A 27,901-nucleotide genomic window follows, 5' to 3' on the forward strand; every position below is an offset into this window, starting at 1 on the left:
AAATTAATTTTGTTTCTCTAGGCTTTTTACCAAATATGTATCTAGCCTCACTGTGTTCTACATAAAATTACATTAATAATGTTTCATTTTGAGTTACTGCAAGGAAATATTTCAAAGTGCTTCAGATACAATAAATTATTAATCTTGGTGTGTTGTTATGGAGACAAATTCTATTTGATGTATTAGTGGTAACACCATTATTTTGCAAAAATTTGAGTGAATCCAGATTGAATGTTGTTGATAATGTTTGTTTAAAAATGCAGGAAGAATTATTTTTTAAATGTATAAACTTATTTTTAATTAACATTATATTGTAAAATTTCAATTTATTATTGTGCAGTGCACCTTTTCTAATTTTCTGTTAAACTGCTTAATAAGTATGCATTGCTTCAGATTTAATTAAAGCTAAAAAATGTTGACCTATAAAATGTACGCGATTATAAAAAGTGACTTTACTTCAGTTATTAACATAAGACTTCTGTCTTCTCATTTTTCAGTGCAGATTGAGGATGACAGTTGGGTGAGGTCCATCTTGCTGGGCCTGGCATTACAAAGTAGGAAGTAATGAGTGACATTCTATTATCACTCCCAAAGTGACACTGGACACTAATGATATAAAGGTAATTGTCACATAATACTACATTTAGAAATGTAATATACAAGAAATTCTTTATCTTTTGTCTACAGCATCTGGTGTTCCTAGGCGTTCTCCCCTCCAAGTTCTGACCAGTTCTGAGCTTGCTTAGCTTCCAAGATCAGACAATCTCAGGCGTATTCAGGCTATTAGGTATATGTTCATGTTGCTGTTCCATCATTAATGCAACCTGCTTTTGACACACTTGTATAGGATTCTATTATTAATATTGAGGGACTTGAGCAAACTTGCAAAGTTTATACCAATACTAAAGCAAAATAAAAGTAAAAATATTCAAAGAAATCAGGAGATAATGATGAACATAAATATTAAAAATTACCAATAAAATTGGACAATGAAGATTTTGTTTCCTGAACACTTTTGGTGTATTTTATTAATTTTGGGCTACTGATCACGAAAATAATCTTAGAAGTTTCCTTTCACATACCATTTTTTAGATCTAACCTATTTTTGTGATTTCCTGTTATATTTTCAATGATGCTTCAAGCTTGCAAAAATTCATTTTCTGCTTTCGCACTTGGACGTCTTCCCTGCAGATAGTGAAGAACAGGGTGAAAGTTTTCGCCAGAACATTGCCACCATGGAAAAGCAGTATTGGAGCAACTGGAATCCATCAATGCTGGCTGACTATTGTTGTATACTGGCATGAGAGGCATCAGATGCTGAGTACAAACAAAAATCAGCGGCAAAATATTTTTGGGTCAGCATCATTATGCAATTAATCATGATAAATTCAATCAAAACTAATTTAATGTGTCTCCAACTTCCTATGTGGTACAGAAAATCTGAAATTACCTGTGTGTTCAGCTTGAAATTGTCAACAATAATCCCCAAATTATTTTCAGGAAGCAAACCTTTTGGGGGAAAAAAATTGTTGTCCAGTGAAAATGAAACAAATTCCAACCGTTAAAGCAGGTGACACAATGGTTATTTTCCCTGTTTTCACCAGATGAATACTAATTCAGCTCATAACTGAAGAAACAAGATTAAAATTTAACAACAATAAAGTGGCTTTCCTACCTTAGCTTGTTCCAATGCACTCAACGGTTCAGTGCTATTTGTTTCAAGATATGATAACTGTTAATAATAAGAAAAGTTTATCAGCTAATTTGCACGCAGCAAGTTCCGCAAATAGCAATGTCATGTTGATCAATTTTCAGTTATGATGCGTTTTAAAATTGGGCAGGATTCCAAGGATCAATTGCCTCCTCGATTTTACAATAAAAATAGTCACATTCATTCAAGAAAGAAAATGAGACTGCATTTTGACATTTTATCCAAAGCCAATGACCCTACAGCATTGAAGTTTTACTCTAGATTTTTCTCTATTAATTGGTTGCAGTTGAACTTGAATTCAATGTCTGTGAGGAAGTGCTCAGCAGACTGTTCCAGGGATAACATATTGAATCTATGATTATTTCACAAAGAGCTTTCCCATTATGCATGCATGGGAGGTGCAAACATTTTTTCCTGCCTGCCTAATATTAACTGCATAATAATTATCTGCAGTTCAGTATCCTGATAAACCAAACCCTTTCTGCTGTTACTCACATCCTTCTATGGCAGCGATGAGAACTATAGGTAAGACTGTATTGGTATCCAATACAATGGTAGCATGAGTTTTCATGTTCTATTATCTTTGCCAATAAAAAGCAAGTATCGCATATCTACCATAAATCTTGGTTCCTATACGGCACTACTCTTCCAACACCTCGGCACATTAACACTATTCTTTACATTCCTTTATTTGCCCTTTCCAATGATTTCTTCATATTGAATTTGTCACGTTTCTGCCAACCAAACCAATCTATTGATGCCTTGTTCTCTCTCATTCCAACTATATTTTCATTCACGTGGCCAATTTCTGGATTATCTGAAAACTTTCTAACCAAATGTTGGCATATGTCAAATCATTAATAAACATTACAGTAAGTAAAGTACCTGTAATTCAATCCTGTACAATCACAGCAAAGCTTCAGTCATATTTAAGAAAAATAACGGCGCTGATCCTGCACAAAACCAAATGTTGGACGCAACTCGCCTTTGGATCCCATGTGTTTTTATTTTCCCCTTCAATCTGTCAGGTGGGAGCTCGCCATGTGCATTGATGTCAGCATCCGTCACCCCCCCAACTCACTCTCCGTCACCCCCCAACTCACTCTCCGTCACCCCCAACTCACTCTCCGTCACCCCCAACTCACTCTCCGTCACCCCCCAACTCACTCTCTCCCCTTCATCTCACTCACTCTCTCCCCCTCATCTCACTCACTCTCTCCCCCTCACACTCACTCACTCTCTCCCCCTCAACTCACTCACTCTCTCCCCCTCACACTCACTCTCTCCCCCCACTCACTCTCATCCCCCCCACTCACTCTCCCCCCCCCCACTCACTCTCTCCCCCCCTCACTCTCTCCCCCCACTCACTCTCTCCCCCTCACTCTCTCTCTCTCCCCCACTCACATCTCTCTCCCCCACTCACTCTCTCTCCCCCCACTCACTCTCTCTCCCCCCACTCACTCTCTCCCCCCCCACTCACTCTCTCCCCCCCCACTCACTCTCTCCCCCCACTCACTCTCTCCCCCCCCACTCACTCTCTCCCCCCCCACTCACTCTCTCCCCCCCCACTCACTCTCTCCCCCCCTCTTACTCTCCCCCCCTCTTACTCTCTCCCCCCCACTCACTCTCTGCCCCCCCCACTCACTCTCTGCCCCCCCCCACTCACTCTCTGCCCCCCCCCACTCACTCTCTCCCCCTCCCTCCCTCAGCAGAAGCCACACTGCCAGTGCCATAAGTAAAGGTGAAACCCAGACACAGTAAATGCTGGATCTTCTAGCAGGATCTTGGTTTCGAGGAGAGCGGCAAGCGCCATCCCTCGGTCCTGCCAGTTAAAGGGATAAGGCGTTCGTTCCATCAAATCACAGGGGGACAAGGGCCACTCAAAGGTTTAAACCTGCACCTTGATTTCTCCACTGATGTCTGGCGACTTGTGTTTCGTATTTCCAGCAGATGTAGTGTGGTGTTGACGCTTTTCGTTCATTGGGGGGGGCAACCTGAGTAGAAGACCAGTGCCTTCAACAAAGGAAGGGGAGGGGAGAGAAGGGGAGGGGAGGGGAGAGGGGGGGAGGGGAAGGGAGGGAAGAGGGGGAGGGAGAGGGGAGAGGGAGAGGGGGGGAGAGGGAGAGGGGGGAGAGGGAGAGGGGGAGAGGGGGGAGAGGGAGAGGGGGGGGAGAGGGAGGGGGGGAGAGGGAGAGGGGGGGAGAGGGAGAGGGGGGGAGAGGGAGAGGGGGAGAGGGGGGAGAGGGAGAGGGGGGGAGAGGGAGGGGGGGAGAGGGAGAGGGGAGGGGGAAGGGAGGGGGAAGGGAGGGGGGAGAGGGGGAGAGAGGGGGGGGAGAGGGGGGAGAGGGGGGGGAGAGGGAGGGGGGAGGGAGGGGGGGGGAGAGGGGGAGGGGGGAGGGGGAGGGGGAGGGGGAGGGGGGGGAGAGGGAAAGGGGAGGGAGAGGGAGATGGGGGGGAATCACAGAGAGTGAAAAAGATTGCGCTGCGAGATACTTCCGGGAATCCGCTCGTGCTACGGGCTCGTGCCTGCGAGCGGCGTGACGTCTGTCTGCTCGGGAGCGGCGTGACGTGCTGCTGCCCCGAGAGCGGGGCGCGCGCAGGTCGCTGCAGGGCTCGTGGGCGATGGCAGCCGGATACATTGTTACTCCGAAGTTGTAATGAAGTTCCATTCGAACTTTTTGTCGCCGACAGCCCCCGTGAATCAGAAGCGGCAATAAAATCGTGAAAATGGCTGCTAATAAGGCGAAGAAAGTTACAAAAATGGCCACGAAAGCATGTCCGGATTGTGACCAACAGGTGGGAACTATCCGACCGTCACTATTTGTGCATTTCAGGTTGATCAGCGAGGATCGAGGGCTTCTTTGTGCGATCTGACAGGGTGCATTATAGTTTTACGGCACCATTGCCCTGATACCTTTGAGTATTTTATGGACCTCGCGTCGGACAAAATACACAGGTCTAATTTTTAATTTTGAAATTGGTGATGGTTCTGGGCGTTGAAGCGTGGGGGATGTTGCAGGATATCAGATTCCCTTTGCTTCACGACGATCTGATTGCGTGTTCTTATTAGACAATGAAGGGGACAGCATTTGGGCTCTTAATGACTGTGGAATACAGCCCTTGAAGAAATGTCTTTCATCTGAAAGTGATTTAAACCGCTCTGGCGTCAGCCGAATACCACACGTTTGTTAAATTATATGTGGTTTCCACGTTGAAACGCAGCCCCGATTTAAAACCCTCTCTTTGACAAGGGGGGGGGGGGGATATAATCTTTTTTAGGGAGGCAGTGGGATGGGGGGTTATAAACATTTTTTAGGGAGATGGGGGGGTGGAATAAACTTTTTTTAGGGAGGCAGTGGGATGGGGGGGTATAAACATTTTTTAGGAGACAGTAGGATGGGGGGAATAAACTTTTTTTAGGAGACAGTAGGATGGGGGGGGGAATAAACTTTTTTTAGGGAGGCAGTGGGATGGGGAGGGGGAATAAACTTTTTTTAGGGAGGTCGTGGGAATAAACTTTTTTTAGGGAGGTCGTGGGATCGTTTGAAAATATTTTGGAGGGTCGGATTTTGAGCTGCGTCCTGTGGCACTGGCAATGCAAACGTGAATACTGACTGGCGAAGTGATGACGAGTTCGCAAAGGCTTGATCCCATTTCTGGGTTTAGGACGAGACTTTTCAAAATGCACATTTGTTGTTGAGCGCCGGGTTCTCGCTGCAAGTCACGCAGCCATTTCTATTCGTGTTCCATTCACTGTGGATTTCTGCTTCCACTCGGTGGTTATTCAAGCGATTGTGTCGGCTTTTCCAGTAGGACGCCAGTCCTTAAACATGAGCAATGTCAGTTTCATCATCGAAGAGGAAAATGCAAAATGCTGCAATCTTGGCAAACTGCCTTGCCCTGATGTATCATTTTTTTATTAAAAAACAATGGAAACTACGAATTATTTTTGGACTGTTTCAATCGACACCCCGTAATCCTATCAACGCGAGTCAGATATTAAAGATAATGAACCAGAATTTGTAATTTCTGGTGGTTTGCTGGCGGGCTTATAATTTAAACACAGTCTGAAGAGTCGACCCTCTCCATACGTGAATGTGATCGTATCCCTTGAGATTAAAATGTTTACGGCAGAGAGAAGGAAAAAAAAGTCACCATTTCAAATGTTTAATTTTTCAGATTCCTGTTGCCTGTAAATCATGCCCTTGTGGATTCATTTTTATAAGTAGAAGACTGCTGAATGCGAAACAGACTGAAAAATTACCGCCACCTAATTTAGGTAAATAATGATCAGACCTGTCAGACTAAAATAACTCTGGAGAGGGGCGCAATGAAATGAGTAAGCAAAACAGATTTATCATCCATTTTTAGATTACAAATTGGTATCTGCATAACTGGTGCTCTCATTGGTTATAAACTGAAAAGCAGAGGTTTTAGTAAGATGCATTTTTAATGATCCTGGAGTTTCATAATTTTTCACTACAAATGAAAATGTGTTATTCATGTGAAAGGCATTTCAATTTTATTTTGTATTAATATTTTTAATCCATCTCCTATTGTTTCTGACAGATAATTGTTCTGAATGGCTGGTATAACATAGTGTGCAATGAAGATTAAAAATAGCCATTAAGGATTCAAAATCTAATAAAGCACAGGCTTGTTTTTTCATTGTCCAATTGTCTGGTCTCCACACTCTCCCTCAGCAATATCAAACCGATTTGGGTTGATAACTTGGACATGAACACTGGTAATACAGAGTTCTATCTCTCCATGCTCTCTTTAAATTCCTCTAATTTCTTCTGTTTGGGCAAACTCCTCAAGATATTGGCTTGAATCAGGAAAGGTTTTCTTGAGTTAAACTCTGGGGGGGGGGGGGGGGGGGGAATGAAGATCTTTACCTCCCATCACAATATGTGTTCTCCCAGATCAGTCTCCCTTTACCAACACAATCTCGGGTTGATCTGGGTTGTATGCAAACCTAAAGGTTTTTTTTGGGGACACCGGCAGAGCTTACCGTCAGATATTCTTTTCATCATCAAGTCCATATTTGCACATCTCATTATCTCTGCAGGCAAGTCCCCCATCTATGCTTCTAATGCTATTTCAGTCCACCAATCCAACTCACAAATTCTGTCTCCTTGTGCACCTCCTATTCCATTTTGTCCTGCCATTGCAATCCATGGCTTTATCCCCTGAAGCTCTTCCTGCTGGTAAGTCTCTCAATAAATCTTATTGCTTCATCCATTTCCTCTTCAAGTCTTTCCTTTTCCAACCTCGGTTTCACCAAGTTTTTAGTTGCCATATGTTGTCGAGGATCCACTTTCATCCAATTATCCTCCCTTTGATTATAGAATGAAAAACTTTGTGTAAATAACTTCCCAGAGAACATTTACTCAGTTTCAGATCAGCAAATGAGCTCAGTTACAAGGTTTTATTCTGTTTAAAAATTCTTTCATATAATTATAAAATGTTTTGATCTGGGCTCTTAAGGAAGCAAATTTTTTAAAATGATTTTAAATCTCTCTTGATATTACTAATGGTAAAAAGATGGATGGCCTGTACCTAACATTGTTAGGTGCATATTATGCTTCTACCAAAAGTTGACTTTCAAATGCCTTTCCTTTTATACATTTCTGACTTTTGATGTTAATTCAATCATTATCCTGTTAGTTAATTACTGAACTTTGAAACTATAAATAGCTAATAAGTTTTAGTTCCAGATTAGATATGGTAATGTATTTTCTCCCCATTTTGGAGAAAAAAGTAGTTTTGCATCTTCACAATATTAGAAACACACACGTATTTTTGTTGCAATTGTATTTGTGAACTTGTGCTGGGATATTCTTCTATGTTTTAGTAGCATACTGCTTTTCTTTATCTGGTTCACCAGTTTTCTCTAGTCTTGAATGGAAATTAAGGCAGATGGAGTAGAGTAATCAGCTTCATTTTGAAAGTAAACATTCTAATTTGCTTCCTCCCCATTGCAATGGAGAATGTGTTCCTGCTCTACACCTGCTTGATGCCTGGTGCAGTAGAGTAGCAGTTAAAAAGTAAATGGGTGGTTGTGAATGCCTTTTTCCGTACTTTCTCCTCTATTTGGGCAGAAAGATTTTTTTGTAATAAAGGTTTATTATGGACGAATAAAACAGAATTAGATCTCTGCTATTTATCTTCCACACAACAGTAATTAAAATCTTGTGTTCATATTCTGTTCCCTTTAATTCTTTCTTCAACCACTTATCCACCTCGTTGTTAATATTGAGTCCATGTGTACTTCATTTGTTCTTTTTTCTTTGGCTTGGCTTCGCGGACGAAGATTTATGGAGGGGGTAAAAAAAAAAAGTCCACGTCAGCTGCAGGCTCGTTTGTGGCTGACCAGTCCGATGCGGGACAGGCAGACACGATTGCAGCGGTTGCAAGGGAAAATTGGTTGGTTGGGGTTGGGTGTTGGGTTTTTCCTCCTTTGCCTTTTGTCAGTGAGGTGGGCTCTGCGGTCTTCTTCAAAGGAGGCTGCTGCCCGCCAAACTGTGAGGCGCCAAGATGCACGGTTTGAGGCGTTATCAGCCCACTGGCGGTGGTCAATGTGGCAGGCACCAAGAGACCTCCCTAGGCAGTCCTTGTACCTTTTCTTTGGTGCACCTCTGTCACGGTGGCCAGTGGAGAGCCCGCCATATAATACGATCTTGGGAAGGCGATGGTCCTCATTTGTCAATTAGCATGAATATCAGAGTTTCATAAAGCTCAGAATGAAAGAAATTATTCTCTTGCTAAACATTCTCTGATGGAGGAACTCGGGAGGTCAAGCAACATCAGTAGAAGATAAAGAATGGTCAGTGCTTTGAGCCGATATATGTGCCACGATAAAGGGCTTTGTCTCGAAACATTGACCATCCTTTTTCTCCCACTGATGCTGCTTGACCCACGGACTTCCTCCAGCAGGATGTTTCTTTTTAAGGTTGCAATAATGCTGCCTCCTATGCATCTCAATTTTTTTCCCTCACCTTAAAATTTATATTATTTGCTGAAAAAAGGATAGCTATCCAGTCACTGTGAAATTAAACACACCCTCTCCAAATTCCTCTCAATTCCTGTTGTTCCAACTGAAGGATTTTTATTTTCTCAGATATTTCTGTTTACGGTCTTAGCTCTCTTTTGCCTTCAAATTCTTTCCAGAACTGTAGACATGCATTTAAAGCAATGCCCTTTGGGTTATCACATCATACCCTGAAGACCAAATTGCCATACTTTCATCCAAGAAAATGGAAAAATATAAATTAAATTTTTATACATGGGCTTTTATTCCTTATTTTTGCTTGTATGACTGGGGCCTGTAGAGAGACTGCAAATGAATGCACAAAGTGAAATAGCTATTCTTGTGCCTGAATCAATAAAGCATGTTGGTGCAGCAAGTATTTAGGAAGGGAACTGACAAAACAATTGGCCTTTATTACAAGATGGCTAGAGTTTAAAAATAGGGAAGTTTTCTTACAACTGTGCATGAAGTTGATAAGGTGCACCTGGAGTATAAGCCTCGTATTTAAGAATGCAAATACCACCAACCCAAAAGAGATTTTCTAAAGTTGGATCTATATTCTTTAGTGTTTCGAAGAATGACAGGTGATTTTACTCACATCCTTAATGGATGTGACAGGGTCGATGTTGGGATGTTTCCATTGTTGGGAGCATTTTAAATGAGCAATGATAAGGGGGCATCCATTACAACTGAAGTGTATAAAACATTTCTTGTCCCAATGTGATGAATCTCTGATATTCAAAGGCCTATGGAGACTAGATCATTGTGTGTATTTAAAAATAAAAATGTTTGGCAGGTTGGAATATGAGGGCTGGGGGAACTGGGGCTTGAGGCACAGGCTTTTAGAGCTGCACGGCTTATTTCCTCTCCTTTTTATGTTACCACAGTGCTTGAATGGTCTTGCTAAGATTTTTTAAAAACCAGACTGCACTGTAGAAGACCTTTCTGGCTGTTGAAATCTGTGATGCCCATTTGCACCCAATTAACCCTCCATCCCCATGCCTTCTGGAGGATGAGAGGAAACCAGAACAAATCCACACAGGTCATGGGGAGAGCATACGAACTCCTTACGGTGCTGGATTCGAACCAGGATTGCTGGTGATGTAATAGCATTGCACTTATTCAGTTTCATCTTGAGTTTTGTAATTTATGGTGAAGGGTGATTTGGAATCTCTAATTCTTAGTGAGACAATAGATGATGAAGCTTTTGGGTATTCTCGTGCTGAAGTTACCATAAACTTTGTAGCTGAAATATGTTTTTTTTAAAAGCAGATTGATTTAAAATCTGATGATTTTTGAAACCATTATTTGGATCAAAATGATGTAAATTAATGTAATTTCACTTGGAGGGCTTAAGTCTAGATCGGAGGGCATGAGTTATAAGAAGAGATTAGATAGGCTTGATCTGTTATCCTTGGGAGTAAAAGACACTGAGAGGTGACATGATAAAGGTGTACAAAATAATGTGAGGGTAAATAGCCAGCATCTATTTCCCATGGTAAGGTGACTAAAACTAGAGGAAAATGGTTTAAAGGGGACTTAAGGGGTACATTTTCACACCAAGTATAGTAAAATCCCTGTTATCTGGAATTCAAGCAACTGGCAAAAAAATTGCGAAAATAGGTAAAAAATGCAAAAGTTTAAAATTAGCGCCCCCTAGCAGTTAGTTCACCAATCACACAATCTCAAGCAACTGGAAAATTCTGGCATCTACCAATCCCCTTAGATCAGGGGTGTCAAACTCAAATTCACAGAAGACCAAAATTAAAAACTTGGACTAAGTCGTGGGCCAAACTAAATATTTATTGAAAATTTTCAACAACATCTGCATGTTTTCTGTTCTTTCAACATATGTAATGTTAAACTTTTTCTTATTAAAATAAATGTTTAATAATAGTTTTGGTGAAACTCTTTCCAGAAGAAGCATTAACAAATGAGAAATAAAATATTCAATAAATAATATTTCTCTATAGCCTTTAAGCTCCTTTTAAATGTTTTTTTTTCACAAGCCAACAAGTCAAAAAAATAACAACTTGCTTCAATGAAAATCCAATCTTTCAACTATGAACAGTCCAAAGTTAACCAAAGAAAATATTAATCCAAGATTAGCTTGCTCCACTGTGATTTACTCTGATGCACCTGGGTCTGAACCAGGTACTTGGCATCTCTTCTTAGATGCAAGTTCATCAAACTCTGGGGTCAGAGTTTGCCTCCCACCTGTCTTGAAAGGTCCTGTTTTCTGTCTTTCATTTGGCCATTTTTCGTAAGGGGTTTATTACGTGTGAGTTTGGCGACTCATCACAGATGTTAATGAAAGTAAAGAGAGGAGGTGGGGGCGATTAGCGGGCTGACGAGCCGGCGCCAATGCATTTGCAAAGCATTCTGGGATTTGTAGTATTAGCTGTGCATGTGCTGTACTGGCGCGGCGGCCAGCGGGCCAGCTCTAATACATATTTGATATGATCTTGCAGGCCAAATATAATTATATTTGGCCCGTGGGCCTGAGTTTGACATGTGTGGCTTAGATGTTGGAATGAGCTGCTAGAGGAGATGGTGAAAGAAAAAGAGTAACAGTGGGATTAGGAGGGTGGGGATTTGTTACGGCATGGACTAGTAGGGCCAAACTGTTCTGTGCTGTAAGTGGTTATATGGTTATATTTAAGAGGCACTTTGACATGTGCTGGAATGAGCATGGCATAGAGGGATATAGAATTAAGGCAGGCAAGTGGGATTATTATAGATGGGCATGACAGTCAGTGCAAGACCTGTTTCTATTCTGTACAACTCCATAGTATCCTTGCTTTCGTAGCATGACATACAGTCATTTGTTCCAAATTGAAAGTCAACAGGTGACTTTTGATGTACAACCTGGATGGTTATATTGCATTCCCAAAGAAAGTGCTTGTGTTCGCCAGATAATTTATAGTATCCACCAGACAATGTGCAGAAAATGATATCCGCTGATCCATTTGGGGCATGCACTCTATTCATATTATTCAAGATTATAATGTGAGCCAGAAAAATCCATCAAGTTGTAGTTGATAGGATTAGTCACAACTTTAAAACTTCCTCTGGTCTAAATTGTTGATTATTTTCTAACTGTTTGGTCTTCAAGTTGCTTTGCTGTTTTCACCATCCATAATCTTTTCAGCAGAAGATAAGAATGGGTCTACTTTGAGGAAACATGTTATTTTTGGTTGGTAGTGGGAGTTTGTTATATAATGTGCTTTAAGACTGTATGCCTTTAGTTCATTAGAGATTTGTTATGAACGTGCAAAATGTAGCACATGATCCATGATTTTATTCCCTTAACGTGAAATGAGGTTAGAGTACACGGAACCTTTGGACCAGATCTGCAAACATTACTCAATTGTATTTTAAAGATTTTTCCTTCATTTCCTGAACACACAAATAAAATGGAAAATGCCTATGAGAGGTGACATACTGTAATTAGGATCTCGAGTAATGTACTTCAGCAACTTTAATAGGGAAAAGTATAATTTGCAAGATGACAGGTTTATAAAGGTCATTTCCACTTTAAAAAAAAAAGTATTTAATTATATTTATAGAAAAGGAATCAAGAATTGATTTTTTAAATTCATATGGTCGTGTATTTTAAAATAACTAATTTAAAATAAATGTTAAGGAAAGAATCCCAAAAGCACAGGGTTTTTTAAAGACGTACAGCACGATAACAGACCATTTCAGCCCACGAGTCCGTGCCACCCAATTAGCCTACACCACTGGTGCGTTTCGAATAGTGGGAGGAATCCGGAGCCCCCGGGAAAACCAATGCAGTCACGGGGAGAACGTGCCAACTCCTTACAGGCAGGGTGGGATTCGAACCAATCGCAGGAGCTGTAAAGGCATTGCGCTAACCCGCTACATCAACCATGCTGCCCCAAATAATATTTATTGCCTTTTATCATGATCCTGTTTTTGCAAGATTATGATGAGTGGATTTCTACTTCAGTTTGTAAAATCTGAACTTGAAGGAATTTTGTTGTATAAGCAGATAGTTTTTAAAATGTTTCAACACCAATATAATTAAATTTCCAAACTTGGGGCAAAGGTTCCATATTGACATCTTTTTAGAGAGGACTTTGAACTATAATTTTTGATTGTTATTTGTGTGTCTGTGATGTTTCAATGGACTGATCATTAGAACTATTCTGTGTGTCTGATTTGAATAACTAACACTTTATTTTGTGGATAGGCAGCAAGGCAGCAGCTAAGAGAAGGAGAACGGAAAGAGCACGTCGAGAGAAAGCCAATTCTCCTCTAACCAAAGATTTGGAAAACAGAAAGCGTTCTCGATCCGAGAGCCATTCTGAGCAGATTCGGCGGCGACGAGGGCGACCGAAAACTGGGCCAAGTAAAAAGCACAATGACGATAAAGGTGAAATAGTTGTGGCTGTGATTTGTCGGTGATGGCTGGGGTCGAAGTTCCATGCTTTGCTGCATACATTGCTGTTGGGAGTTATGCTTCAGTTGGGAATGGCTCGTGAGGGAAGTGGGTTCAAATCGGGCTCTCGCTCTCTTTCCCCTCATGCAAAGAACCAGCAGGTAACAGAGGGATGGTGGCTTTTGTAATTATAATTCATTATCTTTTTATTATCATCAGTCTTCCTGTCTTTTGTGAATAGAGAATTTTACCAATTTGCTTTTGCTTAACCATCCCTTTTCCTGAACATCTACAAGGTGTGTTTGTGTGATGGTATTAAACCCCATTAACTTTCTCTTTCACGTGGCTAGACAGTGAATGTCAGCAGATAAGAAATAAACAAGATATCAGAGCAACTAATCCATCATCATCTATCCAAAATGTATACATTTTGCTACAAAATATAGAGGAATTGGAGAGCCACTTTGGCTGATTTTTTTTTTGTTGCTTCTCTCAGTGTTTTATGTTAGTCAGGCAGTTTGAGATTAGTTTTCCTTTTTTTGGTTGAAAGGTTCCTTGAAGACTCTTCAACCATTCACCCTTTTTTTCACAATGAGCAGGTGGTGATGTTCATTGACCACTATGTCTAATTGTCTAAACTGGTTACCATTGACTTCCTATGTATATTGCTGCATCATCTGCTGAGTTTCTCCAGCATGTTTGTGTATTGGATTTGACCCCAGCATCTGCAGACTTTCTTGATTAACTATAATAGTCCAGGCCTGTGTTTTTAGCAAATTTCCAAGGGGAAACATGTATTCTCTTTATACTATCATGCAGCCTAATTTGAATGTATTTCTAGTGTATTTCAAGTTTATTATGTACAAAAATGAAATGAAGTGATTCGAGGTTGTCTTGTAAGTAGGTTAGTGGATATTTCATACATTTTAGAAACCATCAGTCGTGGGTCGATCATCGGTACTGCATCTCTAATAGTCACTGAAGCAAAGCTAGAATGGCCTCTCCAGGGTGCAAGCAAGGGCAAAGTTGATATGGAGATCCATCTGTTGCCCATGCAGTGGGACCTCCCTCTCCATGCTAATGATAGGTCCAAGGAACGATGAAAGTTGACACAGTTTGGTGCCAGAACACCGCAGGGCTCGCCGTGCCGTGCAGTCGGCCGCCTTCGGGACTCCAACTCCGAATTTTTTCTTGGGGTTTACTCCCAAAACCTTTCCCGTGAGCAGGTATAGCCACAAGGCAGCGGAGGTTTGAAACTGGAGTTTTCCCTCTCCACGGTGAGGTTAACGAGCCCCATCTGCAACTGGTTTCAAGGTGCCAGTGGCCTGCCTTTGGCCCTTCTCCTGTCGGTGAGAACAGGTCCGCCGGGCATAAGAACTGGGCCGCACATGAAGGCCAGGAGTTGGACTTGGTTGTCAGAGGCTGTTTTAGTTGCCCGCCACGAAGAGTATTTGAGTACCAGTGGGAGCTCGTCCCCACTACCACCCTTCGGCTATGACTAACCTTTAGCGCCATAGTCTTTAAAGAAAATAACAAGTTGAAATCTTGAGTGAAGCAATAAAGCGAGCGGCAAAAAAAAAGTTAACATTTTATTAAATAATCTTTGCTCTTTTTCATTTTCTAGTACTGTGTTTTCAGTTTTAGAGTGATGAATTTCTCACGAGATTCAGGATTTCAAAATAAAAAAAAAGATTCAGGATTTCAAAATAAAAAAAAAGATTCAGGATTTCAAAATTTAAAAAAAAAGATTCAGGATTTCAAAATTTAAAAAAAAAAGATTCAGGATTTCAAAATAAAAAAAAAGATTCAGGATTTCAAAATTAAAAAAAAAAGATTCAGGATTTCAAAATAAAAAAAAAAACAAAAAGATTCAGGATTTCAAAATTAAAACAAAAAGATTCAGGATTTCAAAATAAAAAAAAACAAAAAGATTCAGGATTTCAAAATAAAAAAAAAATAGATTCAGGATTTCAAAATAAAAAATAAAAAAAAAAGATTCAGGATTTCAGTTGGTGAAAGGTGCTGATCGCAGATTTCCACGAGTCAGCCATTCTTCTATAGATTCCAGGGTACATTCAGATAGTTTTGGTCGCTGAGGAGTGATGAGAATATCATTAGCAAATGTCAAAGCAGATCAGGCCCAGAACTTCACTGGGATTTTAATAGATCCTGGAAACCCTGAGATTGTGCAATGTTGCAAAGAGCATCTTTAAACATTGCCAAGAGAATATACAACTCTACCCACATAGTTGTTGCAGTTATTTCTTTGCATTTTTAAAAAAAAAGTCCTCTTATTCAAACTGAAGGCTCTTTTTAATAACCAAGAGTGTTTATTTTGCAAGTTCCACATTAGTTTTCCAAATTTTCCATTGGCACAGTAGTGTTTGAAAGAAGTGGTCATGATCTCATGGAGCCTGCTTAGTTTTTTTTTGCACTATCAACCATATTAACCAAAATACACACAAACATTTCCCTCTTGAATATACATAGTGGCTTTTTTTCCCCTCCCTTCCCTCCCCCCCTCCAAACCCACTAAATGTTCAACATATACAATACAATAAACCCATTAAACAATGTCATCACACAATGAAAATAAACAAGAAAATTGTGTCATCTACTTTTACACACTGGGTCAGTTCATTTTGTTTTCTTCTCATTCTATCATTTTAGGGAGTGGGGGTCCGTGGTAGGTCCATGGTGTTCCATGTACGGTTCCCAAATTTGTTCAAATAATGTGACTTTATTTTTTTTAATTATATTTTTTCCAATGGAATACATTTATTCATTTCTATGTACTCAGTGGAGCCTCCTTATTAATGTAATTCGGTAGAATTGGAGAGGGTGGGAGTTAAATTTTTAAAAAAAAAATGATGGATAAAATTTAGACTTTGGTGATGCAGCATTTTTTATTTGGATGATCATTATTTACTCTGTTTACTGTTTTCCAGAAAGGCCAGACAAAGACGTTGATGTGTATGCCAGTCTTTCAGATGAAAGAGCCTTTGTATTTTCAGTGGCGTTAGCAGAAATAAACAGAAAAATAATCAATCAAAAATTAATTCTTTGACAAAGCATGCAAAAATGAGAAGCAACCACAACTCAGGACTCAAACTCTTGCTCAATTTATTTCACCTATATGGACCTTGGACAGGGGCAATTTCTAGCAATATTGTGGAAGCCCGAACCTTGCTGTCAGACTCCTTTTCACCATGCTGAATTGTCAAATGACTGTTCTTAACAGCAAAACTTTCAGAGACCATGGGTGTGGACGTGAAGAAGTTTGAACTTGTACACCAAAGTGGAAGAAGATGATGATTCTTTAAATTCCAGTCTCATTTTGTACAAAAATACTGCATTGAACTTGGAAGCATAACGTGGGTTTGATGTATTGACCAAGAAACGGGTGAAGTATAGGAAATATTTTTTTTTCCTCAATCTGCTTCAGCAGGTGATTAGGTAAAGCCAAGAAAGGGAACATCGATTGTTCCTCTAGTGTATTAGGAAGGGCTGAGTAATGATTAATTCTTGTTTTAAATGCATGTTTCTTTCTATGTTTTACCTTATTTATGAAATTGAGTGCATGGAGGTATTCTTTGTTATGATCGGTGTAATTAGTCTAAACACTGCAAATAATCATAAAATTCTATAATAAAATGTCTTGTTTCATACGATCTATTCTCAATTTTTCAGTGCAAATGGTATAAATTTCCTCTGGCATAAAATAATCCCAAGTGTGTCTGACAACCTTTGGAGTTATTTTTATCCACCTCTTCTTAGGCTTTGGTCCAAGACATCTCCAACATGGGTGTAAACTTGCAGCTAAATTCCCATATCTTCTGAACCAATTATTTTCTCCACTTATCCCTTGACCTTCCTTACTTCTTCAAGACAGCAGATCAGAATTAGACCCGCTTATTTGTGGTCTTACAGTTTCTTTATGAAGAATTAATGTAACTAAAATGCTTTTTGTGCTCTTACTTATGAACCCCAGAATCCCATATGCATAATTAATTGCTTTCCCAAAAGATTATTAGTGTTCCTTCCTTACTTCAGTTATCTAGATGATTGCATTTATCTTGCCTTTATGATCATTAATTGAGTGTGTACTCCATTGCTGTTTATCTGTTTTTGCTCTAAAAAGTTGATTATTTTGTATTTCACAGCTGAGTCTTGTGAATTGCTAATCAACTACAGTGGAATCCACATTTTCGGGCAGCTAAAGGGATCGGAGATGCCGGAATTGCAAATTTTCTGGTTGACTAAGACTCGCTCACCTGTGTTTAGGAAACGCTGTTTAAAAGACAGTGCAAAATGTAAAGTAATTTGGGGGGAAAAAAAAGCAATACTGTAGTCCTTAATTATGTAATGTTCACCTTAATCCAGTAATTCCTGTAACTTACAAAATTTAAATTCAAACCCCAGTCGCTGGCGCTGTAAAGGTGTTGCGTTAACTGTAACACTAATCATACTGCTGTCATAATTAACCCCCCCTCCCCCCGCCTTCCTAAGATATTTAATAATATACCATTAAAAATAAAGACTCTTAGGTGGGGATAGGGAGACATTTTGGGAGAGTCGCCCTAGCAGCAAGCAGCATTATCCTGGACACCGCCATTTTATTCAAATGCAACTTTATTCAAACAGCTGTTGCAGGCAGGGCACAACCTGAGCACTCCACTGGCTGAATGTTTGCTCCCAAGGGGTTTTGTGTTATGATTTTAACTTTAATCTTTTATTTAAAATTTTATTTATTCTTATTTGTCTTTTAATTTATTAAATTCCTCTTTTTTTTGGCCAGTTGTTTGAGTTTCTGGTTGATTGAATGCCAGATAATGGGGATTTTACTGTACAGGGTTTTTTGTACATTTTACAAATGGGGAGCTTGTTTCTCAATTCTTAATTTTGGAGAAGGCAGCATTCAGTTGATGCAGTTAGACGCAGGAATTGAACGTTGCTCTCATCAGCAAACGTTCGTATTTCTGCCCTTGTTATGATGCACAGGAAGTTTGTTTATAAAATAGTTGAAGACATTTGTGCCTAGAGCATTGCTTTTGGGAACTTCTGCATTGATATCCTGGAGCTGAGACATCAGGGTTGACATCAGGAGAATGTTTGAATTTGCTCAAGCATTCTCCTTAATGCTAAGAGTCTTTTCCCAAGGGGGTGCTTGTTTCCCTTGGTTACTATTGACTTTGTTTGGCTGGGTATTTTGGTGCCACAGTGAAATAACAAGGATAATAGCTTCTGTTTCATCTCTAGAATTTACTTCTTTTGTCTGTTTGTATTGAAATCAGTTATCGAACCAACTGATCACGGCAAAATCCTTTTGGGGAGTAGGTTATATGTAAATGCTGCTCACTGGTACTTTGAATTAAATCTATTATTTTGTTAACTGTTAACAAACTAATGGGGCAGCCAGCAGGAGAAGGATGAGCAGGGTATTATCATAGTTATGTTATCTTTTTCAATCTTTTTATTGGTTTTAACATGTGCAAAATACATGAGTACATATGCTAATAAAGTAAATTAATACAGTTACAAGTATCAAATAACAATGAACAAGGTACAATGTTATTAAATAGAAAAAAGGGAATGAAAGAAAAAAACATATAAACCTAAAGTAAAGATCAAACCGACACTATGAGAGCTACTGTCTGAGTTAAGGAGTCCACTACCAATAATATCAACTATGGGGTCATGGAAAAAAAACAAAAAAATAATTAATCTACCAGTTTTGAAAGTAATTGAGAAAAGGACCCCAAAGATAAAGAAAGTTAAGATCCATTGGAGTAGTAGAACACCTAATTATTTCTGGAGACCGACATGCCTCCACATCTGACAACCATCGCAGATGAGTGGGAGGGATGGCATCTCTCCATCTCAGCATAATGGCCCTTCTCGCGATGAGGGAAGAAAAAGCCACGACATGAGATTATGAAAAGGTCACTATTAAATCCACTGGCCCACTCACTCCAAAAATAACAATGAAAAGGCTAGGAGTCAAGTTAATATTCTTAAGTTAATATTAAGAACTAATGTTATGGTGCCAAATCCCCCTTGCCAAAAATTAAAGAGAAGGACATAACCAAAACATATCATACAAAGTATCTTTATTACATTTAGAGGAGATGTTAGAATAAAGTTTAACTAACTGAACCTTGGAAAAGTGTGCCTGATGGACTACTTTGAATTAATGAATGCCTAGCACAAGAGAAGATGAGTGAACATGTTTCAAAGTAGAATCCCATGTGATTTCAGCATATGGTTATTGAAAGTCTTGTTCCCATGTTTTCTCAATACCACCCAGGGAACTATCCCTAGATCTTAAAAAGTAATTCATAAAGGGCAGAAAGCAATCCTTTATGATTAGGTTTAAAATTATGTACTTCCCAAATAAGATCTAAATCCTGGGGAAGCTTCAACATTAAAGAATTTAAGAAACTATCACAGTTATATTGTTGGATTAGCAAGCAGAGTTGGGTGCTGTTAAGGCACAAACTTGAAACCCACTATAACAGGTGGGAAATTTAAATTCAAGTAACACCCCTTCCCCAAGTTTACAGATAAAGCCTTAATATACCAATAAAGATAGACTCTTAAGCAGGGATAAGGAAACACTTGAAGAGCGTCACCCCAATGGTGAGTGGCATCAAGCTGGGTGATGCCATTTTATTCATACACAACTTTATTCAAACAGCTATTACGATCAAGGCACTCCGCTGGCTGAATATTTGCTCCCATCTTCACTAAAAGTTTAGGTGTTATTTCAGAGAATATTTACTTTGACAATTTTAAACTTATTTAAAATGTTATTTATTTTATATTTCTATTTATCTATCTATTTATTTACTTTTTTTTGCCAGTTGTTTGAATTCTGAATAACCAGGATTTTACATTAAGGTCATGGTTCCATTATTGTCATGTAATATTGCATCTAGGATGTAACATGCATGAAATTCTTTAACTTTTGTCTACCATAAGGCACCAATGACTTTTGTATTACATGCACAAATATCAAAACAAATCTAATTTGGATTAGTCTCATTTTAGACAAGACATCACTGAACAATTTTCCATATTATTGATGCGCATGTTAACCATCTGATTCACTAACATCCATCAGGGAAATAAATCTGCCATCCTTGCCTTGTCTGTGTAACATATGATTGCAGACCCACATCAATGTGGCTGACTTAAAATTTCCTCTGCAGTGGCCTAGCAAGCCACTCTATTTAAACACTGAAGGATGAGCAATTATTTCTGGCCTTGCCAGCCATGCCCACTTAGGATAAATGATGTAGTGATACTGAAAAACTTTGATTCAAGGTGTAGCTATTTTGGTATTATAAGCTTCAACATTATCACTTGGATATTAGATGGTATACATATATATCTGCGGTTAGCACGGTTAGCGTAACGCTGTTTTGGGTCCAGGGTTCAAATCTTGAGCTGTCTGTAAGGAGTTTGTACGTTCTCCCTGTGTCTGCATGGGTTTTCCCCAGGGGGCTCCGGTTTCTTCCCACTCTTTGAAACATAGTGGGAGTTGTAGGTTTATTGAGTGTAATTGAACGGCACAAGCTCGTGGGGTAAAGGGCCTGTTACTGCACTGTATGTCTAAATTTAAATTCAAAATAAATTTTATGTGTCCATATTAAATGGGCAGGCTTGAAGGGATTGATGGGATACCCTTCTATATTCTTGTGTTCAATACTCTTAGCTATTTCAAATTTGTAAAAAAGATGCATAACCAAATTTTCAGGCTTGAGCCCTTCATCAAAGTATGGAAAAATGCCGGCAGTTGTTCAAGGACGCAGTGGTGGGGGGGGGAGAGGAGTACGGTCCCAAAGGCAGGAGGTAATAGGTGGATAAGAGAGGGAGGGCACCGCTGCAAGTAGGGGGAGGAGAGATGGCTTGGTGAATAGAGAGGGAAGGAGGTGGAGAGCGAGAGAAAAAGGTAAGGGGGAAGGGAGGGATAATGGAGAGATGGTTAGCAGAAACCGGCAAAGTCAAAACCTTCTCTGTTGCTATTACGGTGGTTATGTATCTTTATATTTCCTACATAAAGGACACTGCTTGACCTTCTGAGTTTGTCCAGCATTGTGTTTTTACTTCAACAGTGTCTGCAGATTTTTGTGTTTAGCTTGTGTATAACATTGAGTTAGTTGCAAATAAAGACTGGAAATGCTCCACAAGTCAGGCAGCAGATAAGGAGAGACAGTGTGGTGACTCTATCTCTCCCTTCAGCTGCAGAATGACCAGCAACTTTGCAGCATGTTTTTTTTTAACCTCAGGTTTACTGACAATTGCTTTTTATTTTGTTTATCTGAAAGATTAGTTGGAATGTGAATGCACTGAGTTCAGTAATCGTGATATAAATACAGAAGGAATTATTTTTTTTAAAAAAAACATGATAATGAGCTCTGGTAACAATTTATTTTGGGGGAGGAAATTTTTACCTGAAATATTTTAAGCTTGTGTTCTTCTCAGCATTGTAAATTTTTTAATTTACACATACAACAGGCTCTTTTGGCCTATGAGCCCATGTCATTCAATTATGCCTCATTGACCTATATCCCCGGTACATTTTTTTTGAACAGTGAGAGGAAACTGAGCACTTGGAGGAAACCCACGCAGACATAGGGAGAATGTACAAACTCCTGATGGACAGCACCAGAATGACCTTCAAGCAGTTTTCAGTGTATAGTCATTTACCTGATCTTGCTCCTTTATGCTGGTCAATTTACAACAAAGTTGCAAGTTTATTAGTGTATTTGGCACAATGGATTGCAATGTTTTTTTGCAGCATCTTTAATACTGCTACTATTTTACAGTTTCAGATTCTCAACATTGCTGTTTGCAGGTAAATTTCTGAATTTTTTGAAAAGCTACAGTGATTCATCGAGGCAACAAATTTTAATACCAACGTTGCATTGAGTGGCCTGGTTAGCAGAACGCTGTTACAGCACCAGTGATCGGGAATGGGGTTCAAATTCCGCTGTCTGTAAGGCGTTTGTACATTCTCCCCGCGTCTATGCGGGGTTCCACCGCGTGCTCTGGTTTCCTCCCACCGTTCAAAGAAACGTACTGGGGCTGGAGGGAAATTGGGCGACATGGGCTGTTACTGTGCTGCATGTATAAATTTAAAAATTTACAATGCTGAGAAGAACACAAACTTAAAACATTTCAAGCAAAATTTTCCTCCCCAAAATAAATGATCCAAATTGCAGTTTTTAACATTTGAGTAACAATTGTATTGAACTTTAAAACTTTTAAAATTGCATTTTAAAGCCATTTAAATCCATCAAAAATAGTAGCAAGCACAGTTTAATGATATCTGTATAACAATTTTATTTGGGGAACTCGTAATTCATTGTTTTGATATAATTCCAGGAGTATCAGCAAATTCCTGGTTGAACCAAGACTTGGCTCAAATCATTCTAACAATTTCAAATCAATTTTGGGGGCCCATGCACATGTTCTTATTTGGACTGAACCACACAAGATCCCAAACCTACTTGTGTGGTTAATTCTTAACTGCCTTCAGTTCAGTGTACTATTATGGATGGATAATAAATACTGTCCTTTCCTGCATTACCTTCCCATTTTAAACAAATAAATTCAGAAATTCTGACAGCAAAGGGGATGTGTGGGTTTTTATAATGATCTAGTAGTTTCATATTCACTCGGATCACAGATCACTTACAAAATTAACTTGGAAACCATTTCCAGTTGGTGACACCTGCACATATTGTTATTGTACTCTGAGACATGAGCCAAACTCCTTTTAATTTTGTGTTCTTTTGTATTTGCTTATCGCCATGAGCTACTGCTTCTCTCCCAACACTCGAGTTACCTTTTGACATCTGAAGAGAACTACTGGATCACTTGAATGATTTTAAATATATTTTAGAATTGTGTGAGAAGAGAATATTGCAGGAAATAATGTCTGAAAATATCTCAACTGAATAAACAGCTCTACAACAGGTTAGAACAGATCCCAATTTAACAGGAGTCTAAGCTATTACCTGTCTGGACTTCACATTGTATCATTATAATTTGGTTGATGATTATATTTGTTTCATTTACCAAGTGAAAATCATCCCACCCTGGAATGATTTCTTAAGCAAATTACAAATACGCACGAGGTTAGTTTTACTTCTTGGGAAAGGGAATTTTGCATTAAAATTGCAGGCTCCATACGAAGACATAATTCTTGAAAATAGATGAACAATTTTTCTTCCAGCTTGTCACAGGGTTGCTGGAGCTGTTATAAACTTGGAGCTGTTATAAACTTGGAGCTGTTATAAACTTGTAGCTGTGGCCAACAAAGAACTTCAGTGTTTGCATTCACTTCGTGCAACTAGACGCCTCTTACATTCACTATTTATTGGACAGCTTTTAATGTACATTGCAGGGAGATGGATATTTGCTCATTCCATGAGAGGAACTGTAAATCTATTTTTTTTGGGGAGGGGAGAGGGAGAAAACATCTTTTTGAAACTTTATGCAAATTGTTGGAATTCTGTTAATTCTGCTTATTTTTGCTGCTCTAGTGGAATGCATATCCCTGAGGTTGTGGTAATAAAGTTACTGATTTTATTTTTGTCTGGAAAATTAAATATCTGAAGATTTTTGTTTTTGTGAACAAGCTTCAAAACTATCAACCCTTGGTAACTTCAGTGCACTTGTCCATTGTACTTTTAAATTTAGACATACAGCATGGTTACACATCATTTCAGCCCATGAGCCCATGGTGCCCAATTACATCCAATTGACCTACAACCCTTGGTATGTTTTGAGCAGTGGGAGGGAACTGGAGCACCCGGATGAAACACAGACGTGGGGAGAACGTACAAACTTATGACAGCGCGGGATTCGAACCCTGGTCCCGACTGTAACAGCTTCGTGCTGAACACTACGCTAACTGTGCTGCCCTTGTGCTTGTGTGCATGACAGTCAATTCTCCTCTAATTGCTTGCAGTTAACATAAAGTAAGATCACTATGGTAAGTTTTTATTAAAAGTATCAGCTTGTTGAGACTTTGAACTCAATTAAAGCAAGTTAATTATTTTCAGTAAATTAATGAATACTACATCAAACTTCACAGGTTGCAATAATGTCAATTTTTTTTTATTTTCGAAGGAGACTGTTTTGGATGACCAAGGAAAACACCAAGAGGAGAAATGGGAGTAGGGCAAAACATAAAACCCATGGAGAAAATAACTCACAATTAAACAAAGCTTCAGAATGAAGCTGAATGCTCATTTATTGAAACCTGTAATATGTTTTTGTGGTCTGTAAACTATGATTTAAAAAGCCAGTACTCTCTGAACTTGTATCTATCAGAAAAGATCTTCATTTTAATGTGGATAGTGTCTTTTCAATTATTTAACTATTTTTACCTTCTGTGTTTTTTTGGGCACCAGTTGGAATGCATTTGAACTGTTTTTGATTTCTTGATGTGTTAAGACATGCAACAATTTTACTTCAATGAAGTAATTGTTGTTACCCTCTGTTCAACACCACTAATTCTAATTCTCAGACTGGCTTGCATTGTTCTCTACAGGTTTAAGCTTGCAGCCTGCATGCCACTTTACATGGAAGCTGGTTCACTGAGCTGAGGTATAGACTATATTAAATTATTATTTTCCAATAAAGGCAAGAGTTGCTTCAGATTTCCTATTTTATCCCCCTCTACGGCTGAAATAATTGTTGACAAATGCATTGCTATCTTGTGAGGTTTAGGTTACATTGGATGCTCTCATTAATGGTCAGTAACCATTTTAAAGATCAACCAGGATATCTAATTTTAAAAAAATTAGACAAGCAGCACGGCAACAGGCCATTTTGGCCCACGAGTCCGGGCCGCTCAATTAACCTACACCCCTGGTACGTTAGGAACAGTGGGAGGAAACCGGAGCCCCTGGGGAAAACCCACGCAGACACAGGAAGAATGTACAAACTCCTTACAGACAGCATGGGATTCAAACCCCAATCCTGATCGCTGATGCTGTAAAGGCATTGTGCTAACCGCTAAACCAACAATTCTAATAGGAAAATATAGCCACCAGAAGAAGCAATAATGTAGTTTTCCAGGTCGTTGAGTAAATTCGATTAATTTCCAGATTTTCTGATGCAATAAATTATACCATGCACAAAATGATCTGTCCTCCAGAGATACAAATTAATTTACTAAAATTGAAAATCACAGTTGGAATAAAGTGAAATAATGTCATGCAAGTATCTGTTGCTCTCTATTGAGAAAACCTTAAATTATTAATCATGCGCAATCAAGATTAGGAATAAGTTTCTGTGCTCTCCTGCCATAAACCTGCTCCCAGTTCAATATAAGAGATGTGCTGCAGATGCAGAACTAGATTCCTGAAATGTATGCAGAAAAACAGATGCATGGGATCCTCGTAGATTTCCAAAGAACAGTTTTGTTTGGAAAGGTCTATCAGAAGAAATAGAATGATACATCCCTTCAAACCTTTGAACATTTCATATACCATGCACATTTTGTTTGTTTGAGATATTTATTAGTTTTAAATCATCACTCAACCAAAACAGCTAATTAGTGAAAGCACATTCAAAATTAGATATTTCTGGAATAAACAAAATCCATCCTTATCCTTTTCCTTCTGAATTTCTTTCGATGCAACTTGATCAATAACCAGTCCCTCATTAAAACACATGTTTGGCTGGTAATGAACAAACATTTTCCTGATGTTAGACTCGGGGTTTGCCAAATCTTGGTCAGTGATGCTATTCATTTCTTTAATATTTTTGATGGCAGACCTGGTGCTTTTAACAGTAGTTTCTTTCTTATTAACTGACTTAATCACACCCATGGCCACTGTCTGCCTCATGTCACAGTCAACAAAGCGACCTAGAGGTGGATATTCCGAAAAGCTCTCCACACACATGGGCTTATTTGGAATCATGTCAACAATGGTAGCATCTCCTGACTTTACAAATTTGGGGATATCTTCCAATTTCTTGCCAGATCGACGATCAATCTTCTCCCTCGGCTCATTGAACTTGCAGGCAATGTGGGCAGTATGACAATCAAGTATTGGGGGATAGCCAGGAGCTCTCTGACCAGGATGGATCAGGATAATAACCTGTGCAGAAAAATCAGCAGCTTCCAACGGAGTATCATTTTTGTTGTCGCCAGCAACATTGCCCCGGCGGATATCCTTAACAGAAACATTCTTGATGTTGAAACCAACATTGTCACCAGGAAGAGCTTCTTCCAGGGATTCATGATGCATTTCTACAGATTTCACTTCAGTCACAATTGAATTGGGAGCAAAGTTGACCAACATAGCTGTTTTCAGAATACCAGTCTCAACACGACCTACTGGTACTGTGCCAATACGACCAATCTTGTAGACATCCTGGAGAGGAAGGCGAAGAGTGGGTGTTCTGGAGGCAGAATGTTGTCCAGGGCTTCCAACAGAGTGAAACCACTGGCACTGTCATTTTTCCTGCTAATTGACCAACCTTTGAACCAGGTCATTTTCAAACTCCGGTCCAGCATATTGTCAACACTCCAACCAGAGATGGGAACAAATGACACAGTCATTGGGTTATAGCCAATCTTCTTGATGTATGTACTGACTTCCTTCATGATTTCATTGTACTGTGCCTCAATGTATGGAGGTTCAGTGGAGTCCATCTTGTTGATACCAATAATGAGCTGCTTGACACCCAAAGTGTAAGCAAGCAGAGCATGCTCCCTTGTCTGTCCATTCTTTGAGATACCTGCTTCAAACTCATCCACACCAGCTGCAACTATGAGCACAGTACAGTCAGCCTGTGAAGTTCCAGAAATCAGGTTCTTGATAAAAATCCCTATGTCCTGGAGCATTAATGATAGTGATGTAGTACTTTGAAGTTTCAAACTTCCAAAGAGAGATGTCAATGGTAATGCCACGCTCACGTTCAGCCTTTAGTTTATCCAAAACCCAGGCATATTTGAAGGATCCTTTGCCCATCTCACTGGCTTCCTTCTCAAATTTATCGATAATTCTCCTCTCAATTCCACCACATTGGTAGATGAGATGACCAGTGGTAGTCGATTTGCCAGAATTGACATGTCCAATGACAACAATGTTGATGTGAGTCTTTTCCTTGCCCATTTTTAATGTTGGAATGAGTATGATTGGAAAGAGCCGCAAACGTCCCTTTGGTTGACTCAGAGACTAAAGGCATATACAATGCACATTTGATGTTTTTAATTTGGTATACTCAGCAGTCCATGATTTATGGTATGAATTCCACAAAGACAGTTCAATTACTTTTGATACAACTGATTGCTGAACAAACAATTTTCTAATAATATTACTTCTCCTTTCATTGCAAAATCTAAAGAAGCAATGCTCATTGTTTGGCTCGGATGGGTGCGGTTTGGATGGAAAATGATGTGCTGCATACAAACATATATCGTCATATTGGTGAAGCTAATCGCACATACACCGGAATTTCAATGGAATTACACAGATAAGGCAGATCTCAACATAATCAGTCGACCAGCTCACCACTCCAGCTAATGCCCACTGAATGTGCCATTTAGATTAGTTGGTTATTGCTGCACCATTTTCTCAGGCTACAATCATAGTTCTATTGGTGTCTAGTTTCTAGAATTACAGTATGTACTGTTGTAATTGTCGATACCATGTAATAGTCAAATCCCCTCACCCCCTCTTTTGGCCAAAAAATCACATGGTTTTGTACAATCTGTTTAAAA

General features: G+C 39.3%; 2 protein-coding genes and 1 pseudogene across 4 annotated transcripts in view; 1 reads left to right on the plus strand and 2 right to left on the minus strand.

Annotated features, from left to right (window-relative positions):
- Window positions 1-1,753, minus strand: part of gpt2 (glutamic pyruvate transaminase (alanine aminotransferase) 2) — a 41,450-nt gene extending 39,697 nt beyond the window's left edge. The window contains exons 1-2 of one of the 3 annotated variants that reach the window (XM_069901683.1): window positions 1,676-1,753; window positions 1,451-1,509 (exon numbers count right to left, since the gene is read on the minus strand). The gene's annotated coding sequence lies outside the window, so the exon portion shown is untranslated. The remainder of the gene's footprint in view (window positions 1-1,450; window positions 1,510-1,675) is intronic. The other 2 variants (XM_069901685.1, XM_069901684.1) reach the window with 2 other exon arrangements.
- A 2,509-nt stretch (window positions 1,754-4,262) lies between these two features.
- c10h16orf87 (chromosome 10 C16orf87 homolog) lies at window positions 4,263-16,820 on the plus strand. The gene is made up of 4 exons (XM_069901690.1): window positions 4,263-4,507; window positions 5,891-5,990; window positions 12,961-13,143; window positions 16,098-16,820. The coding sequence occupies exons 1-4, from the start codon at window positions 4,439-4,441 to the stop codon at window positions 16,214-16,216; spliced, it is 471 nt and encodes a 156-aa protein (XP_069757791.1). The 5' UTR covers window positions 4,263-4,438; the 3' UTR covers window positions 16,217-16,820.
- Window positions 16,821-25,706: 8,886 nt separating this feature from the next.
- On the minus strand, window positions 25,707-27,334 carry LOC138743846 (elongation factor 1-alpha 1 pseudogene; annotated as a pseudogene).
- Between the last annotated feature and the right edge of the window lie 567 nt (window positions 27,335-27,901).

Source organism: Narcine bancroftii, chromosome 10 (assembly GCF_036971445.1).
Source record: "Narcine bancroftii isolate sNarBan1 chromosome 10, sNarBan1.hap1, whole genome shotgun sequence".
NCBI lineage: Eukaryota > Metazoa > Chordata > Chondrichthyes > Torpediniformes > Narcinidae > Narcine > Narcine bancroftii.